The following is a 19,869-nucleotide window of genomic DNA, read 5'->3' as shown; positions in this document are numbered from 1 at the left end:
TAGTCTGGAGAGTTAGAGGATGGACCTATGGGGGAGAGTAGAGCAGGAGCACCACAGGACCAGCAGAAGATGCGGCAAGGTGGCTGACTGAGGAGAAGTGGAATGATAAAACTGAAAGGCAGAACCAGTTCACCAAGCACCTGAGAAGGGGTCCAGAGGTGTAATGTGTGAGGATCTCAGTCACTAGAGACACAAAAAGGGACAAAGATTCTGTGAGGGAGTGAACTCTGAATGTCTCTTTTTCCTTGAGGTATCTGGATGCCTATTTTTTTCCTGAGAATCAAAATTTCCTGATGAAAACAAATGCTCCCTGCTTGCCTTGCTTGGGTGTCCTGGGCTTGTCCTATCTGAGATGTGGCCAGCCACCCCCTTCAGCCCTACAGCACTCTCCTGTCCATACTGGGCAGAAGCGTGGTTGCTGGTCCATACCTGTGTGGGCCCTTAAACAGTCTCTCTGGCTAGTCCTTTCTCACCATTTCAAACCCAGTATTATCTGTCCCACTCTGGTGTGAATTTGCCTTTCCCTGTTGAGCACAGAGCCCATCTATGTCCTTCTTAGCTCACTACAGGGAGGATGACATCAATTCGGGATCAATTCCATCCTTTGTAAGTCAAGAATTGACTTAGAAATGAAACATACTTGCAGAGCAAAATTCCTTTTCAACGAACTTCATTTTACTAGTTTTGACTCAGAGAACCATAACTAGTTTCCACCCAGATCTTTCTACTGGACTCTCTACAGGACTCCTTCAGCTGATGAAAGTGCCACCCTCAGAAAGCCTTCAGATGTCACTCTCCTTCAGGAATCAGCTAAAGAGTGCCCTTAGCTGAAGAGAGCTGACTCCCCCAAGATCATGCCCCCTTCCTTAGGGCAGCCCATATCCAGTGATTCACTGATGAAGAGATATGAACATCTTGCCCCTACACAGGATACTTCTGAAGGGTGATCCTACTGCTAGAGCTCCCCATGGGGTTGACTGCGGCCTTTGTTGAGACTACATCACGGGGCAACTCCTCCCTCTGCCCAATCCTGCTTTCTCATCCTCCCTCCCACCAGTGTTGATCCCAAGAGCACTCCCTAATAAATATTATGCCCTGCAATCTCCATACCAGAGTCTGCTTCCTGGCAAACTCAAACTGTGACATCATGCAAGCTCCATTGCTCATATAATGCATATATTCTCTTTTCAGAATCCGTGGACACTGGCAATCCTCACAAAAATCATGTACAATAGTTGTGTTAGCATCAGAAGCTTTGAAACCAGACCTGGGTTAGGTGCCAGGTCCTCTATTTATCAACTTATCTTGAAGTTTGTTTTATACTGTAGTTAACGTCTCTGAAATCTGCCTACCACCGCCTTAGTTCAGTGTTTTCCATTCCCATTTTTTGCCATGAACCACAAAGAAAATAATGGGATCTGTATGACACCCTGGGATAGGTAGACGGTAAAGGCAATTCACCTGGGGGATTAGGTCACAACATGTCCTGCTTAATGACCCCAAGGGGACTCTAACCTTGGCATATCTGGACCCTGTAGAAAACTAACTAGAAAGTTCTGCCAGAGGCAAGCTGTTTCCTCCTTAGTACCTGATAAGAGGACAGTAGTGCCCCTTCCCCTGGGCACAGATGATTGGACTATTGACCAAAACAGAGCTAATCATATTTTCTCTCCAAGGAATATGAATGTGGATATAGAGACCCTTGTTAGTTGGCATAGGGCTCTTGAGCTGAGAGACCACATAAATGCAGGACTAATTGGCCATGTGCCTTGCAAGAAAGAGAAAACTGGTCTGCAGAGAAATGATAAATCAAATGAGAACCATACAATACATGACCCAAGACATGGAGAATTTCTCTTTCGTTTTCTGGAAAAATTTAAATCTACAGAAAAGTAAAGAAGATAATAAAATGAATCCTTAGGTATTCATGTCCCAGATCCAACAATGAGCCATTCATGACCAATCTTGTTCACCTATAACTCCAAGGATTATTTCTCCCTCTCCTGAATTATTTTGAAACAAATCCCAGATATTCATAGCATATCATCCTTAAATATTTCTGTATTTACCTCTTAACATAATTAGTACTCTTGTAAAATATAAATAAATTACCATTTTCATACCTAAAACTCACACTAATTCCTTAAAATCATCAATTATCCAGCATTTCCTATTTCCCCAAATGTCTTATAAATGCTGTAATTATTTCAATTTGTTTATTTGAGTCAAAATCCAAATAAGACTATACATTATGATTAGTGTATTCTTTCTGCAGTTCCCTTTCCCCTCTCCTATTCCCCGTCTGTCCCCCTCCCCCAACTCCTTAATTTCCTCTTAATTTGCTAGAGCAGCTTCCAGAACTCAGAGACACATTTTACTTACTAGACCACTGGTTTATTATAAAAAGATATAATTCAAGAATAGTCAGATGGAAGAGATGCATAGGGCAAGGTATTGGTGAGGGTGCAGAGCTTCCATGCCCTCTCCACTCTCCCCTATGTTCACTGTTCACCAACCCGGAGGTTCTCTGAACCCTGACCTTTTTGGTCTCTTTGGAAGATTCACTACATAGGCACAATTGACTAAATCATTGGCCATTAGTGGTTGTTTTGATCTCCAGTTCCTTTCCCTGCCCTGGAAACTAGGGATGGGGATGGAAGTGGTGGGAATGAAAGTTCCAACATTCTATTCAAGGTTGGTCCCCCTGGCAAACAGCTTCCATTCTTATTTATGTTCTAAAAGTCACCTCATTAACATAAACCCTGGTATGGTTGAGATGGGCTTGTCATGAATAATAAGACACCATTTCACCTTTATAGCTCTGAAGTGTTTCTCAGGAACTGAGGACAAGAGACCAGACATTATAACAGAGGTGCTCCCATTGCTCTTGTTCAGGAAATTCCAAGGGCTTTGGGAGCAGATTCCTGAACCAGGAATCTTTGACAAAGACCAAATATACGTGAGAAATATATTTTGGTCATCTGAATGAACAAATATATACCTCTTATCTGTTACAATATCACATTACTACAATCTACTGATTACAGTTCTATAGTGTGTATCCCTGTATTTCCTATAAATTGATGATTAGGTCTAGATATTTGAGAGGTTTTAGTAAGTTCTAGTGTGGTTATGAGCTCATGGCACCTGAGATCTTCTAATAAGACCCGAGTATCTTTAATGGCTTCCTTGCTTTATAGTATGTCAAGATATAGGCTCAACATTTGCAGTTCCTTTCCAGATATGGAAATAATCATTTTCTCCAAGGAGGTCTTGTTTCCTTTAGTGGGGACTGGTATTTAGAAACCACAATCTGGGGGCGCCTGGGTGGCTCAGTCGTTAAGCGTCTGCCTTCAGCTCAGGTCATGATCCCAGGGTCCTGGGATTGAGCCCCGCCGCATCGGGCTCCCTGCTCAGCGGGGAGCCTGCTTCTCCCTCTCCCACTCCGCCTGCTTGTGTTCCCTCTCTCACTGTCTCTCTCTGTCAAATAAATAAATAAAATCTTTAAAAAAAGAAAAAAACCACAATCTGGGTGCCAAGGGTGCTAATGAGTTTATCATAGTTTCTAGGCCTTTCAGTGGAAAGAGGAAATATATGTAAAAATAAAATATTTATAAATATATAAAATTCATACCTACAATTTCTACAGAATTTTTACTTAACCTACTGATTAAGGTTATTTCTTCCCATGCACAATCTCATTGCAGAAAAGTATGGAGAGGGCTTAAAGTTGTTAGAGGCAGTTAGTGAGGTTCTGACAGGATGCCTGGAAGCTAGCAAAGAGGAAGTCACAGCTAAAGTCAGGGGTCTATCCCGGCAGCACTCCAAAACAAAAACACAGGAAACCAGATTAACCCAGACAGGCCCAAGATGGCTAACAAAGTCTCCTCCCTAAGGGTGCCATGACAGAAAATCCCCGACCAACTAAGGAAGAAAAGGCACATGACCCACATTCCTGGAGGAGACCACCTGTTTTGAAGAAAATTTCCACCTTAGAGTAATGAATATTCCACCCCTTTGTTAACCACTGTCTATTAAAGATAGAAATCCAAACCCCGGTGGGTGCAGCACTCCCTTGAGCTCACCCGCTCTCACGTCTAGAGAGTGAGTAATAATAGTTAATAAACTCTCCGGTTTGTGCTGCTCATCTCCTGTGTTGTGTCTGTCCTTGAATTCTTTCTCATAAGACTAAGCCCCCAGCAATATCTTTTGGATGGGCTGTGTCAAGGCCGTGGAACCCAAGGTAACCCCAGTCCACCCAGCAACAAAGATATACCAACATAATAAGATGTTAAGAGCTAATGTGGGCACAGCTCCTGTAAAGAGCAGAAGTGAGTCAGGTTGTCACTGTGATATGTGTCCCAATGCCTGTGTACCTGGCAGTATTGGGGCAAATCATAACAGCTGAGGCAATGGTGTGGGCCCTCCCACTTGTTCCTGAGCTTTCCACAGGAGACCCAAGCCCATGAGTGGAGTACTGAGGGGTGACAGGCTGTGGAAGAGTTGCAGGAGAAACCCAAGGTGGGGAGAGAGAGACAGAGACTCCAAACCAGACCCTCAAGGCATCTCAAAGCTCAGAGATGACTTTCCAAAACAGGGGCAGTCACCCACCCCTGTTCACCACGGATGGCCTCCAACCGAGAAAGGTACATGGTGCAGACAAGTAAGATGGCAGATTATCTTTGAATAGGGCCAAAAGTCCTGAGTTCTGCAAGCTTGTTCTGCTCAAGATAGATGTTTCCAGTAATTAAGAGCCACTTAGAAAAGAGAGGTTTGTTACATATCTGAAAGGCTGGAACCATAGCCAGAAGCTATGTATCTGGTCAATGGTCCCCTAGGTTTTAAAGCCATGCATCCTTACAGTTTACACCATCTGGTTAGTTATTTATAAAATGCATAAATGTTCTACTGTACCAATATGTTATATACATTATAAATTGTTTACAAAATAAAAATTTAAAAAGATGGGATAAAAGTAAAAATATAAAAAGAAGAGCTACCATGGAGAAAGAAGAAAACAAGGGTAGGTCACAAATTCGTTTATTAATTTATTCAGCAACTCTTCATTGAGTGCAACCAGGTCCAGTTTTTATACTTAGGATACATTTATAAACAATGTAGAAAAAAGTCCTTGCCTCTATGAAACTTGCATTCTGGCAGATGGAAACAGACAAGAAACAATTACTAATGCACATAAGAAAATAACAGAGGATGTTAGAAACTGCACAGAATCAGGACTGAGGCATACAGGAGGACTGAACCCATGCACCTAATTTTTCTCCCTCCTGAAACACACAAAAACTACAGCTTTTTTGTTTTGTTTCATTTGCTTTTAAGTGACAAACCACAAGGTTAAGAAGAAGGAGGGCATCAGAGTGATAATGTTTTGAAGGCTGGGAAGTAGATGGACTAGTGGTCGTTTCTAAGGCAGATCTGACAGAGCCAAATCCTGAGCCACAAATGGGGAGAGTGCTGTGCTATAACCAGATCTCCAGCACTGAGCAGCCACTGTGCCAGGTCCTTCTAGGTCCAGGGGTGAAGGGGTGCTGCTAAAACAAGGGGGATTAGGCAAAAAATGTATAAGAAACAGAGTCCCCCACACCCCCTCGCTCAACCCATGACATTGGCCACCTGTCTCTTAGCCATCCCAACAAAAAGTTTATTCTCTGGAAAGGATAAAACAAATGAGCATAAGAAAGACTTCAAACAACAGGACATCACTTCTGCAATCAACTGGCTTTTTTCAAGCCCACAGCTGCTATGCCTGTGGAACTCTCATGGCAAGAGCTAGAACCAGATTCATTTATGAATCTCCCAATGCCTTATAAAGGCCTGGTCTATGGTAGGAGCTCACAATCTATATGGTGGGACACAGACAAGAAGGAACTTTCCAGGTCACTTGCCTCTTTCCAACCCCAACATCCTGAATTTGGAAATGCCAGGGATACTGAGCTATAAGGATTTGTCCTGTGCAGTGAGTTGCACACTCTCCTAGACCTATCATGGACTCTACTGAGAGTTCTCATTGACTTGGGGTTTATGTTAATTCTGGCAGGACCAGAATGACCCTTCCTCCTAATCTTTCCAGTAGCTCAACAGGATGGGTATAAAGGGAGGGAGGGGGAACAAAGTATTACTGGAAGGACTCCAAAATAATTGGATCTTGGGGACATAATCCCAGATGTCTAAATTTTCTAAACTTCGTCACTTCCCTTTCAAAACTTCAAATCACTTCAGGGACTAGGATAATCCCAATAGCTGGGTGGAATTTAACTGGCTTCATACACAATGCATGGTCCTTTGTGGATTTTACCCAAACATAGAACAAAGACCAGAAAACTCAGCTCTCATCCATTTTAGGGGCTAATTCCTCTGGCTGCTACTTACAGATCAGATTGGCTAATTTCAGCCTCTGGACTATTCCCGGACCTCAGACAAGTGGTTTTCTTCATTGCTCTATTTACAGAAAAGGTAAGACAGAACTTGTAAAAGAATATGTAAATTCTGTGGGCCCAGCCCAGTTCCTTGTTCCATTCCTTGTGACTAGTGGCATGGGGTGAACTGGAAGGAAAGAGAGAAGGACTTCTCAGTGGTAGGACAGAAAGTCCAAGAATGAGAAATTCATGAGATCATCTAGTCCCTGGATAGAATATTTCTAAATATAATCCATTCCAAAATGAGTATTAGGGAAACAGAGCCCAGAGAGGAAAAGGGACTTAATAACCCCATACATTGAATGATTGGTGAAAATCAGTTCTTTTGGTAAGTGCTCCAAGGAGTTTGGAAGGTGAGTGAAGGAATGAATTAATGAATATCCCAAGGGTCTATGGACAGTAGGAGAGAACTCTAAAAGAGGAGGGAAGTCATATGCAAAATTACTTGGAGAGGGGAATGATCAGGAACTGAGAATGAAGATCAGTTATTTCCACCGGTCTTATGTCCCCAAAGAAAAAAATTCAGGGGCTCCTGGGTGGCTCAGTCATTAAGCGTCTGCCTTTGGCTCAGGTCATGATCCCAGGGTCCTGGGATCGAGCCCCGCATCAGGCTCCCTGCTCGATGGGCAGCCTGCTTCTCCCTCTCCACCACTTGTGCTCTCTTACACCCACACCCACACACACACTCTCTCTCTCTCAAATAAATGAATAAAATCTTTAAAAAAAAAAGAAAAAATATTCATACAAATGGAGTATAACAATTCTCACAAAATTGATTAAAATGAATCAGCCACGCATGATATAAGCTGAGGTAAATGTGTGATGTTAATCTTAAATGTGATTAGGAAAAGTAAATACAATTTTGTGAAATGTCAAACGCCTCTATGGTTGGCCAAATATCGCAAAGTAGATTTTGACCAATTTCTCTGCATCTGATTAGAGCAATGTAAAGAGCCCCCCAGATTGCCAGGGCTGTTCTCCAGCTGCTTAGCAAAGAAAGTATCCTCAATGGCTTTCTGGCCACTTTAGGTATCAGAGCATCGTGAAATTGACTTTCTGAGTTCCTGCAGGTGACAGGGGAGATATACCATGGACAGGTCCAATTGGACTTCTCCTGTGGTGGGGTTCATCCTCCTGGGACTCTCAGCCCACCCAAGGCTGGAGAAAATGTTCTTTGTGCTCATCCTCCTGATGTACCTGGTGATCCTGCTGGGCAACGGGCTCCTCATCGTGGTGACCCTCCTTGACTCGCGCCTGCACACGCCCATGTACTTCTTCCTGGGGAACCTCTCCTTCCTGGACATCTGCTACACAACCTCCTCAGTCCCCCTCATTCTCGACAGCTTCCTAACCCCAAAGAAAACCATACCTTTCTCTGCCTGTGCCATGCAGATGTTTCTCTCCTTTGCTATGGGAGCCACAGAGTGTGTGCTTCTGGGCATGATGGCATTTGATCGCTATGTGGCCATCTGTAACCCCCTTAGGTACCCTATGGTCATGAACAAGGCTGCCTATGTGCCCATGGCTCTCACCTCCTGGGCAGCTGGAAGCATGACTGCCATGGTGCAAACATCCTTAGCAATGCGACTGCCCTTCTGTGGGGACAATGTCATCAACCACTTCACCTGTGAGATCCTCGCTGTCCTGAAGTTGGCCTGTGCTGACATCTCCATCAATGTGATCAGTATGGCAGTGGCCAATGTCATCTTCCTGGGCGTTCCAGTTCTGTTCATTTTTGTCTCCTATGTGTTCATCATTGCTACCATCCTGAAGATCCCCTCAGCTGAGGGGAGGAAAAAGGCCTTCTCCACTTGCTCTGCCCACTTCACAGTCGTGGTCATCTTCTATGGAACAATCCTCTTCATGTATGGGAAGCCGAAATCCAAGGACCCCCTGGGAGCAGACAAGCAGGATGTTTCAGACAAGCTCACCTCCCTCTTCTATGGGGTTGTGACCCCCATGCTCAACCCCATCATCTATAGCCTCAGGAACAAGGATGTGAAGGCTGCTGTGAAGAACCTGGCATTTCACAAACACTTTGCCCAGTGATGGTGAAGCGGTCCTGATAGATCTCTACTCCCTAGTTTCTCTCACCTGAGGGTCTGAGACGATAAGATAAGGGGACAATTTCATGAGAGGTGCACAGGCAAATCTGATTACACAGAAGGCTTTATGTGAGTAGGAAGCATTTAATGGGATGTTTCTGCCCCATTCTATAAGCACTTCTACAAAAATGTATATCATTGGTCAAGCCTTATAGTTGCCCATCTTTGGGATACCTACTAAACTAATTGACGTCCAAGAAAAATTATTCTTCAAGTTTTATTTTTAACTTACAAAAAGCTCTAGTCTATAGATCTGTAATTCAATTGCTCCTTGGCCTCTTTCTTTGAACATAATTGGATGGGTCCTTGATTCATGTTACCTTTCAACATGCCCTACTCCATATTAAATAATAGTAATATTTTATCTTTATGCTCATTGTTTCTTTCTCCTTATTTTCACATTCATTCCTAAAACTGTTTCTTGAATTGTTCTCTTCCTATGTCTCCATAATTAACCTCATTTCCTGTCCTCAATCATGGTCCCCACCAGAAAATCATTCACACCTTTGGAGCAGAGAGGAGAGTGAGTAGGTTGTGGCAAAACTGATGCAAGGGTCAAAGACTCAGGCCTTTTTTCTTTCCCCTTTTTGAAGATGTTTTTCACCCCTGGCTTCTGTCCCTGGATAGCTGAGGCCTCCCATAGGTCATCAGAGTGATGTGGAAACTGAGATGTATTTAGGAGAATCAAATGAATTTTGGAACACTACATCAAAAACTAATGATGTAATGTATGGTGATTAACATAACATAAAAAAAAAAAAAGAATCAAATGAATTTTTTAACTTCCTGACCTGGCTTGACCAAGCATGCCTCCAAGTGGTGACATCAGTCGCTTATTTACCTAAGAATACCCAACCCTACATGGCAGTCAGAGGGAGAAGAAGGTGATGTTCACCAGCAGACATCCAAGAATCACCCCCATGACTGGTGAGGAATTCCAAGTCAGCTCCCGGTAGTTAGCAATCTAGAAGTCCAGTTAAAAGAATGAGTGGAATAGAAAGCCTCTGAGAGCTGACATGAACTTTTAACCCAACAGGGAGGAAATAAACTAACCCTCCAAACAAACAGGCTTTCCTGAAAAAGAGTTATTGCAGGAAGATGATGAGACAGTAAAGAAAAGCCTCAGTGGTATTCTCTGTGGGATTCTGGAGGCTATTGAATCGATAAAGCAAAAGCAGTCTATCAAAGAGAAGCTAGGGGAAAAGGTAACTCGGAGCTAAAAACTTGTCTTAGAGGAAAAAAATCAACATTGTTGATCAAATAAAATCCAGTAGAAAGTATTTAAAAGTAGATAAAACAATGCTTAAAAATGAATTTTTAAATTAAAAAGAACTTAAGTTTCTCTCCTAGGCTTAGAGGGGAAAAAGAGAGAGAGAGAGAGAATTCGGTTATTTGAGAACAGGTGAGCGACATAAAAGGTAGACCAGGGGGATCCATTATGTAATTCAGGAGGAGAAAACAGAACAGATGAAAGACAAATAATAAAGGAGGAGAAAAACATTTCACTGAACAGAAATTCTGCATATTTTATCCATAAATGCTCATCAGTCACCAGGTAAGAATTGTAGCAAAAGACATACCTATGTACAGTCGATCCAAGGATAAGTTGTAATTCTCATATATGCCAAAATAATTCTATAGACATTTCCACAGCATAAAAGCATATTTCCCAACAAGGCACAAGAATCTGGCTGCTGTTGGCCTGCTGCTCTGCCTCCCTAAATGTAGGTGCCAGCAGAACAAGCTTGACAGAGTTCTGAGGGAAAGGGGCTGCGAGTCCAAATGCTACACATCCTGACCATTGCACAAATATGAGAGTTGAAAAGACATTGTTGGCACATGCAAACACAGACAGCACATACCCCTATAATCCCTTTCTCAAAAAGAAATTTTATTTATAAAGTTCTCCCAACAAATAGTTAAAAATAAACAATGGAAGGACTGGGACCGATATGGTATGTAAGACACAGTGGAGAATGGTCAGATGTCCAAGGACCAGTAAAGTCTAATGAATGCTTGATATCAAATGTGCAAAGACAAATACATGAAGGAATTATTAGGAAATGCATCGAGGTAAACAGTGACAACAAAGCAAGTGTGTAACTCCAGTTACAATTCTAGACGGCTTCATTAAGCTGAGAAATTTAGAAAAAGAAGCATAGTTAGATCCCATTGAAGGTCTCGTCTTACCAAGGATGTGGCAGGAAGGGGAATCTTGTGAATATAATACATGAGTATAATTCATTGATACTGAAATAACAAAAGTATTAATATGCTTGTTGAGGGGCACCTGGGGGGCTCAGTCAGTTAATGGTTGCCTTGGCTCAGGTCATAATCCCCTGGTCCTGGGATGGAGCCACGTGTCGGGCCCCCTGCTCAACAGCTCACCTTGAAGTCTGCTTCTCCCTCCCCATCAGCCCCCTCCCCTGCTTGTTCTCTCTCTCTCTCTCTCTCCCTCTCCCTCTCACTCTCTCTCAGATAAATAAAATCTTTAAAAAAATACATGCTTGTGGAAATTTAAGACAAAATACCAGTAGACAAGTATTAGGATGAAGATTTGAAAGAATAAGAGGATGATGAATGAGCAAAGAAAGTTGATCAAATGAAAAACGTCATTTGCTGAACCTGAGTAGATTTAAATCATTGCATATTAAATACATGATACACAGTACCCAGTTTTTTAACAAGCGTCAAGGTTTCTAACATTAGGAAGGATTAGGAGATCTATTGAAACCATTTTACTAATAGATTCAAGAAGAAAAAGTGATCTCATCAACAGATGGTGACAAGTCACTTGATAAAATTTAACATTGATTTCTGCCTTTTTAAAAGTAGCACACTTCAATAGAGGAAACTACCCTTGACATGAAAGAAAGTATCAGAACACCAGCAAGCAGCATGCCTACAACTTGGATTAGGTCACCAGCTTTCAATGTCTATATCATTTTGCAGTCTAGCTAAGTAGATGAGATGAAGAAAATAAAGAACATAAATACTGAAAAGAAGGGAAAAAAAGAAAACTATTCACAAATGTCATTTAACTAGAAAAAATTTTACTCAAATGCCAAAACTATAAGAAGTAGTAAGAAAGTACAGTAGAGTAGTTGTATACAATTCACATCAGTCACAAAAACTTTACAATACCTATGGAAAAATACTTAAGAAATATGAGAGACCTATATGAATATCATATATTTACAATGATCATATAGTAACAGGAGAAATAATAAGATATTTTCATTTAAAGAAGGAAAAACCCTGAAAGTAAGCCTCGGGACATTTAACTATCCTCCAGATGCCCTCATTCAAAGCCTTTCTTCCTCTTGCCAATAGATTGGGATGAGCCATGCTCCACCCACTTTCCCAACCTTAGAGCAGGCCCATCCTCTTAGTTGGGAAGGAAGGTCCAAACCCAGGGCTTGGAGGCAAACATGAAGGCTCCCTGATCTAAAGGTCTCAGAAGCAAAGAAAACAAAACTTTAACTCAGTCCACGCTTTTGGAGGTAACCAAAGAGTCTAGAATAGACCACTGACAAATGGGGGCTTCCTGAGCTCTGCTTATGTGCTGATTACTTTCCACCTCATTACAACTAGTGACCATTTATCTCAGGTTAGGATGATCCCTAACATCTTCCAGAGATTACAGTCTCCAATGCAATTTTTTACTAACATGACCAAATCAAACATCCCAGATGGTCACAGACAACAGGTCAAGAATGCAATCACCCAAATAGGTTAAATCAGAGTATTTCAGATGCTGGACTGTGGGAAAGAACCAGGTGTGAAGCAGGAGCTGACTGCCTCTTCCAGCAGATAACCTTCCTGGACCCCAGTCAGCTGCTACAAGGAAGGGATGTAGGAATGGGGGAGGGGATGCAGAGCACTGTCCCAGCTGCAGGTTCCATGTTTACCTCTGGTGCTTGCAGAGCTGAGCTGACTGTTCTCTGTAGATTCTTTCATGATATCAAGATAAGTATTATGAGGGCCAAACAAAATTTGTTCCATAGCCAGATTTGGCTAGAGGTTGCCAATTTGCAACATCTGCTATTAGCACTCAAAAGTCACAGCTGGACTCCCTAAGAATGCCATCACAGAAGTCAGCTATATCCTGCACAGTACACCTACTGTTTTGGGGTTGGGGAGGGGAACTGCTCCCTCTCACTCTTATGTCATTTAAGGTAGCTACCAATCATAGTACACCAACTCTTGGCACAGCAATCAGCCTAATGGAAGGCATATAATCTAAGTCAAACTAACTAGGATACTTGTAATTGGAGCAAGCAGAGAAAAGGTCCCAGATCCCTACCAACTTATTAGCTTCAGACAGCACACACTTATAATCTTGCAGTTTCTCTAAGTCAGGAGTTCTACCAAGTCCTCCACAAGGCTGCAGGCTAGGTGTTGGCCAGGGCTCATTCTCATCTGGAGACTCCAATAGAAGAACCTGAATCAGGCTGCTGACAACTCTCTTCCCTCCCATGTGAGGAAGTCTGTGCACCAGAGTGTAAAATGAAGCCAGGAAAAGACAAATAGAGATAAAGAACAGATGAAGGGACCCAAGGTCCTAATGACATGTTGAGTCCCTAAATCCAGCTGGGCCTGGGACTGAATCCACCCTTGAACTTCTCAGCTGCATGAACATTACAGTTCATTGTGGGATTAAGCTGGTTGGAGTAAGTTCTCTATCTAGCAGCCTAGGGAATCCTGACAATGACAAAGCCAAAGTAAAAGCATCTTTATCTGGTCTCCCTCTCTTGCTGACCACTGCATTCTCCACCTGCAATTCTACATTTATCTTACATGGTAGATCATACTCAGTTGAGATACAAGAAACTGCAAACCAGTCTTGGTCAAATGCCAGGCTCTTTTTCAAATAAAAGAAAACCAAGAAACTCTTCTCAGGCCTACACTGTCCATGAACACTGATGCAAAAATCCTAAACCTAATGTGGCATCAGAGGAGGCTGAACACAGAGGTGGAACTTTTATCTCCACCAGACAGTAACAAATCCCCATTCCAGGTGTCGGTGGAGACCATGTGGGAAGCCTGCACTTTCACCCCCTACCTTGTGTAACGGGGTGCCCCTTCTCCTTCCCACGTGGGTGGTATCAGAGAGGGTCTAGAGGAGAGTCAGGACTTGTGCCTGTGGCAGGGAGGCCACCCTTCCCATGATGTCAGCGGAGGACATGGCAGTAGTAAAAATGTACCCCTGCCCTTGCCAGCCAGGAGGGAATCAGCAGAGCCCTAGTGGGGAGCTGAAACTCCTGCTCTCTAGCAGCAACGAGGCTCTCCTCCATTCAGGAATGACAGGCTGGTTCAATAGCCAAAGATCAGCCAATGCAATCTATCATATTAACAGGCTAACTAAGAAAAACCACATGATCACATCAAGTGAAGGAGGAAAAGCGTTTGAAAAAACAATACCCATTCATGATAAAATGAAACAAAACAAAACAAAACAAAAACCTTTCAGCATTGAACTGGAGGTCCCAGCCAGTGCAGAAGGGAAAGAAAAGAGACAAGTCTATCAGTTTTGAAGGACAACTAAAGTTGTCATTATTTACTGGTGTTATTATTGCCTACTATAAACAAAATCTAAAATGACTTAGAGATATATTTTAAATATTTAAAAGAGTGTTCCTCAACACTAAATCACTGTACAAAAAAAGCTGTTGCATTTCTGTACTCTAGCAATAGGTTATGAAATATTTGAAAACATACCAAGAAATATAAACATACACATTTACATATTTGAATATAAGCATGCATATTCATATGCGTAAAGATAAAATTTTAATATATTCGTATTAAATATTAATATCATCACGCAGGGGCGAATCTGGTAAAAGTTCTCCAAGACCTCAGACAAGGAAAACAAAGGCAAAAGTCAACTCCTGGACTTCTTTGAACTGAAAAGCTTTTGCACAGTGAAGGAAACCATCAGCTAAATGAAAAGGCAACCTACTGAATGGGAGAAGATATTTGCAAACAATATATTTGATAATCTATTTGGATACTATCCAAAATATATTAAGAATGCATAACTCAACACCAAGAAAAGAAATAATTTGATTAAAAATGGGCAGAGGGGCACCAGGGTGGCTCAGTTGGTTAAGCAACTGCCTTTGACTCAGGTCATGATCCTGGAATCCAGGAAGGAGTCCTGCATCAGGCTCCCTGCTCAGGGCGGAGTCTGCTTCTCCCTCTGACCCTCCCCCTTCTAATGCTCTCTCTCTCATTGTCTCCCTCTCAAATAAATAAATAAAATCTTTTAAAAAAACATAAAAATGGGCAGAGGACCTGAATAGACTTTTCTCCAAAGATGACCTGCAGGTGGTTAACAGAAACATGAAACGATGCTCAACATCACTGTTCATCAGGGAAAGGCAAATTAAACCCACAAGGAGATATCACTTCACACTAGTCAGAATGCCGAGAAGCAAAATGACAAGAAATAACGTGTGCTCATGAGGAAGTGGAGAAAATATTAAAATGAGGGCTGTGAAATGTTTGTCTCAGTGACTGGCACATGGGAGCACCTCACTGAATGTAGCCAACTCTGCTGCTGCTGTTATTAGACATTTGTCCTGCCTCCCCATTCTGGATGTCTAGGACTCAGCATGGGGACAATGTAGTCTGGCTCTGAATCGAGCACTGGCTTCTCTGGGACCCCAGGGAAAGCTCAGGAGGAAGCCAGCATCTGCTATACACTCTTCTCCATCTCCAATTGACCGTGTCCCAGCCGTTACCTCTAATTGGGACAGGGAGATGGTCCCTGGAGGCCCCAGGTATGCCTAGGGCCTGTACCCTGTGCACATTTGACATTCCAAACTTTAAATTGCTTCTGGGACTAACAGGGTCCCTGTAGGAGTTCACAGCTGCTGGAGAAAATGTACCCTTGGGATTTCTGGGCCTCAGACCAGGATGACAGGTCCTCTCCATGAAGACTCTGTAGCTGAGACACCCAGTCAGCCTGCACGTCTAGGAGGAAGGATGTGAGAGAGACGCCACCTGAGGCTAAAGTTCCCACAGGGATGTACGGGAAAGAAGAAGAAAGAGGGTCTCAGAGGTAAAGGGAGTCCAGCAGGGGAGTGTCCGGGGTCTTTCTCTGGCATCCAGGGTCTGGCCCAGGACACAGTGAGGAGCTGAGAATTGTGTCTGACATCAGGAGACTCGGAGAAGTGGCTGCAAGCAGGATGCAGGTGGGGAGCGCCGGGCTGTGGTGGGGACAGGGGTGGTGGCCATGACTTTTGCAGAGCATTTTCCAAAGATGGACTTTCCTCCTCATCCTGCCTCTGCTCCAAGCACCTTCCAGCTGCAACCGACTGTGAGCAGCTGATGCTGGAGCAGGGAGGAACAGCTGAGGCTAAGCCCAGGCAGTCCCTCCTGCTCTACACAGCTCACCAGTCACCAAGCCCCTGCCCTGACATTGCTGTTCCATCCTTCCCGGGAGGAGCCCAGAGCCCTGGGAAGAAGGCAGCCCCATTCCCACCCCCACCCTGCTGAGATTTCCCAGAAGACTGAGCCTTCCTCAGGGTCAGAGGGTGAGCAGACAGGCAAGCTGGGACCCATCCCTGTCTGTGATTCCCCGTCTGTGGCTAGTTCTTTCTGCTTTCCTCACTTTCTTTCTACAATATGTAGACCCTCCCTTATTCACTGGGGATACCTCCCAAGACCCCCAGTAGATGCCAGAAACCACAGATAGTACTGAACTCTATGTATCCTGTTTCTTCCTATACACATGTACCTATGATAAAGTATAATTTGTAAATCTGACACAGTGAAAGGTTAACAGTAACCAATAATAAAATTGAACAAGTATAACAATATAACATAATAAAGTTATGTGAATGTGGTCTCTCTCTCAAGGAATCTTACTGTACTGACTTCCCCTTCTTCCTGTGGCGATGCAAGATGATAAAATGGTCACACGATGAGCTGAACTGAGGTAAGTGATCTTGGCATTGAGATGCAACATAAGGCTACCCTTGACCTTGTGACCATATGTCAGAAAGGCCAACTTCTGCTCCAAACCACAGTTGGGGTGCTGGCAGGGCCAGAACTGAAATTTTGGAAAGCAAAATGTTGGTAAGGGGAATTACTGTATGAGAATTTTTTTCCCTGAACACAAAGTAAATTCTGCCCATTGTATTAGAAAATTTGATAATATTGAAGAGGCACAAAGCGGAATCCCTTCCCCTACTGATTTCCCTAAAATGTCTTTTCAGTCACTCTTATCCAAATATATTGTTTACCTGACTGAAATCAGACAGTGTGTACAATTTTGTATTCTCACTTTTATCATTGAAGTGTAATGATCTGCTAGTGTAAAAATCATAAATGTAATTTAAATGTCTAATATTCCATTATATGAAAGGGCACCATTAGGCATTTATTGGTAGACAGTTATTTTGTTTCCTATATTCATTCACCAATACTGTTGTGATGCAGGCTTTTATTGAGAGATACTGACCATCAACTCTCATTGATCATTTAGAATTTTCTTCCAGAGGTTGAAATGCTGAGTTATGTGCATTTTCCAAGTATTTCCTTTTGCTACACAAGCTGTTCTCCAGAGAGGCCATATGACAATGCATGGGCTCTGGACTACATTCCTTTTCTCAGCTGCCTGTTGGCTCCATGGATAAGTAGTGATCAGGCCACAAGCAAGGCCCTAACCCTGGGACAAGCTGAGGTTTCACACTTGCAGCATGTAGCCACAAAGGTAAAAATTTCCCTTCTTACATAGCTCTCACAGGCTGACTTCTGTCCACCTGAGGCTATAGGTGGTCAGAACTCATGTTTCCTTCCATCCCGAGTCTCCTCCAAAGCCTGACACAGCACTATTTCCTGCTGGCATATCTTGATGAGAAACCAAGCATTCAGATCTCCCCTTCACACACACACACACACACACACACTCTCTCTCTCTCTCTCTCTCTCTCTCTCTCTCACACACACACACACACACACACACACACACACACAACACAGGAGGGGGCTGTCACCTTCACCCAACTGCTCCTGTCTAGTGAGGACAGTGCTGGGCAGTCCACGACAGAGTTGAGATTCCCTGGGAAGCACCTGTTCTGCCTTTTCATGATGCACATGAGGAAACTGAGGCCTGGGGACTTGCTCAAGCTATACAGAATATCCACGTCATGGGCAGGGGCAGGTCCCACAGCTCTGGGCTCAGTGCCCAAGATCTTCCTAGCCATTCAGTTCATTCCAGTTGAACCAACTTTCATTCAGCAACTTTGCCACGGCGGGCACTAAGGTCTTCCTCAGCTGCAGCTCTCACGTGGGTCAAATCCTGTGTATCACTCATGCCCACAGCACACTGTTCATGGGAAGAAGCTTCTGTGTGCACGGCTCTGTCTCATGGGAGTGGAAAGGATGGCTTCTCTAACAGAAGCCACTCTCCTTGGCCTCTCCAACCACAGCATAACTTTGTCACTGTTGAATCCTGCTTGTGACACTGCCATGTTTACTTTGGCTTTTCTGGGAAAAGGGAGGGGCTGGGAGAGCCACTGGGAAGAATGGGAGATAAGTTGGGGCAGAATGTCCTGGTGAAGCACCCAGCGTGGGCCTGCACTGAGCAAAGGGGAACACCCCCGTGTGCTGAATTGAGGGACGGGGGAAGGGTCATGGCCTTGCACAGAAAACACAATGGAACCCCTGGTTGCATAATGGGAGAGGCCTCCCCTGGCTCAGATCAATGCTTCTTTGCTGGCACAATTTGTACCCCCTTCTCCTCCCAGAAACATTTGGTAACGTCTGGAGACATTTTTGGTGGTTACAACTCAAGGAGCAGGTGCGACTGGCAGCAGGTGGGCAGAGGTCAGGGATGACGCTAAACATCCTATCATGCACAGGACAGCTCCAAACAACAAAGAATTCTCCAGCCCCAAATGTCACTGGTGCCAAGGCTGACAAAGTCTGGGTTCAATGTAGGGCGGAAGCTACTCTGCCTGACAATGTATCTGACATAAACTCCTACCATGACTGAAGCAAGAGCATGCTGGACAATGAGACAGATCAGCGAACACACAGAGTTGGTACTGGAGAGACAGACTCTCTTAAACATCTGTGCAAGAGAGTGAGTCTGCTATTTGGTGGAAAGAACTCAGATTTGGAGGCTGTGATCCAACCCCACCTCTGTCATTCAGTCTTAAGAACCAAATCTTTGGCTCCTCTGAGATTTGGTTACTTTTACTTATACAACTTGAATGATAATATCTTCTCCGTGGGGTGTTTCAAAGAATATGGCAGAGAATAGATGCTCATCAATATTACCCACTCATCATCTATCCTACACACACACACACACACACACACACACACACACACTCACTCACGTATGTACACACACCACTGGAATAAGAAAGAGCTATAGAAATATTACAAATGAGGATTCTGAATACAGAGTCTGGCAATTGTAGCTAAGAGTCTGGAAATCCTCTACACAAAGGCATGCAAGTCTTCCCGTAAGCTAGCTGCTTGTGTGGAACACAATAATGGAGGCAGAGAGCCAGAGTATTACACAAGAATAAAGTATAAACACAAAAGAACAAAGAGAAAACATTCCCTAGTCACCCTGGCTAAGACTTCACCAATATTCTAATGAGCTGGGATTAGATGTTAATGCCATGTATCCTGCTATCTGATAACTATGGTCAGCCTGGTTGTTAAGAATTGAGTTAACTGGTCAGTAAGCTGCATGGCTGTCATCCCATAGTGTGGGTTCACTCACTCCAATTACTCCTTCTGTGGACTTCATAAAGTTCTTCCCCATGAGGGAACCTCCCCCACATATTGCCTTTAATATGTATTAAAGTAGGCAGATCCCAATTCTGACAACAGTCAAGTCTGTGTTGCTGAGGGTGGGCAGACTAAGGAAGTGTCCCTCACATGGTTGAATCTTTACCTAGGCTTTATTCTGTCTGGATGTGGATTAAGGCTTTTAAACAAGTTCCTTCCAAATGTAATCACAGTTTAAAGGAGCTTGAAACTTTGGTAGTTGTAAGAATTGGATCAGCTTGGGGATTCCCCTCTCTGAGAATCTAAGAAAGCCCAGATTAAATGAAATTTCAATGCATTTGCATCAAAATGAAACAATTTACAGCATTTTCCAATGTTCATCATAAAACAGAGGAAAAGCCCTCCTTGACTGGGATTAGCTCTGCTGGGCTCAGGTTCTATCTCTATCAACACCTTGCTCTGAAGACTCGGACAGGTCACTTCCCCTCTTTGGGCCTCAGTTGCTTTTATGGGCAATGAGAGAAAACCCCTCTCAAACAGCTGGCTGCAATATTTGTAAGCTCTCTTCC

At 43.4% G+C, this 19,869-nt stretch overlaps 1 protein-coding gene across 1 annotated transcript; it reads left to right on the top strand.

The window, feature by feature from the left end:
* Window positions 1-7,523: 7,523 nt before the first annotated feature.
* Window positions 7,524-8,483, top strand: LOC114213526 (olfactory receptor 13C7-like). The gene has a single exon (XM_028108765.1). The coding sequence runs from the start codon at window positions 7,524-7,526 to the stop codon at window positions 8,481-8,483; it is 960 nt and encodes a 319-aa protein (XP_027964566.1).
* The last annotated feature ends 11,386 nt before the right edge of the window (window positions 8,484-19,869 follow it).

The sequence above is a fragment of the Eumetopias jubatus genome, unplaced genomic scaffold (genome assembly GCF_037043125.1).
Source record: "Eumetopias jubatus isolate StellerSeaLion01/CBP00866 unplaced genomic scaffold, mEumJub1_p1.0 scaffold_15, whole genome shotgun sequence".
NCBI lineage: Eukaryota > Metazoa > Chordata > Mammalia > Carnivora > Otariidae > Eumetopias > Eumetopias jubatus.
The sequence above is the reverse complement of the archived record's forward strand: the minus strand, read 5'-3'. Positions and strand labels throughout refer to the sequence as shown.

Excerpts from the sequence above, each read along its gene's own strand:
- LOC114213526 (XM_028108765.1), top strand. The coding sequence starts at position 7,524 with ATGGACAGGTCCAATTGGACTTCTCCTGTGGTGGGGTTCATCCTCCTG.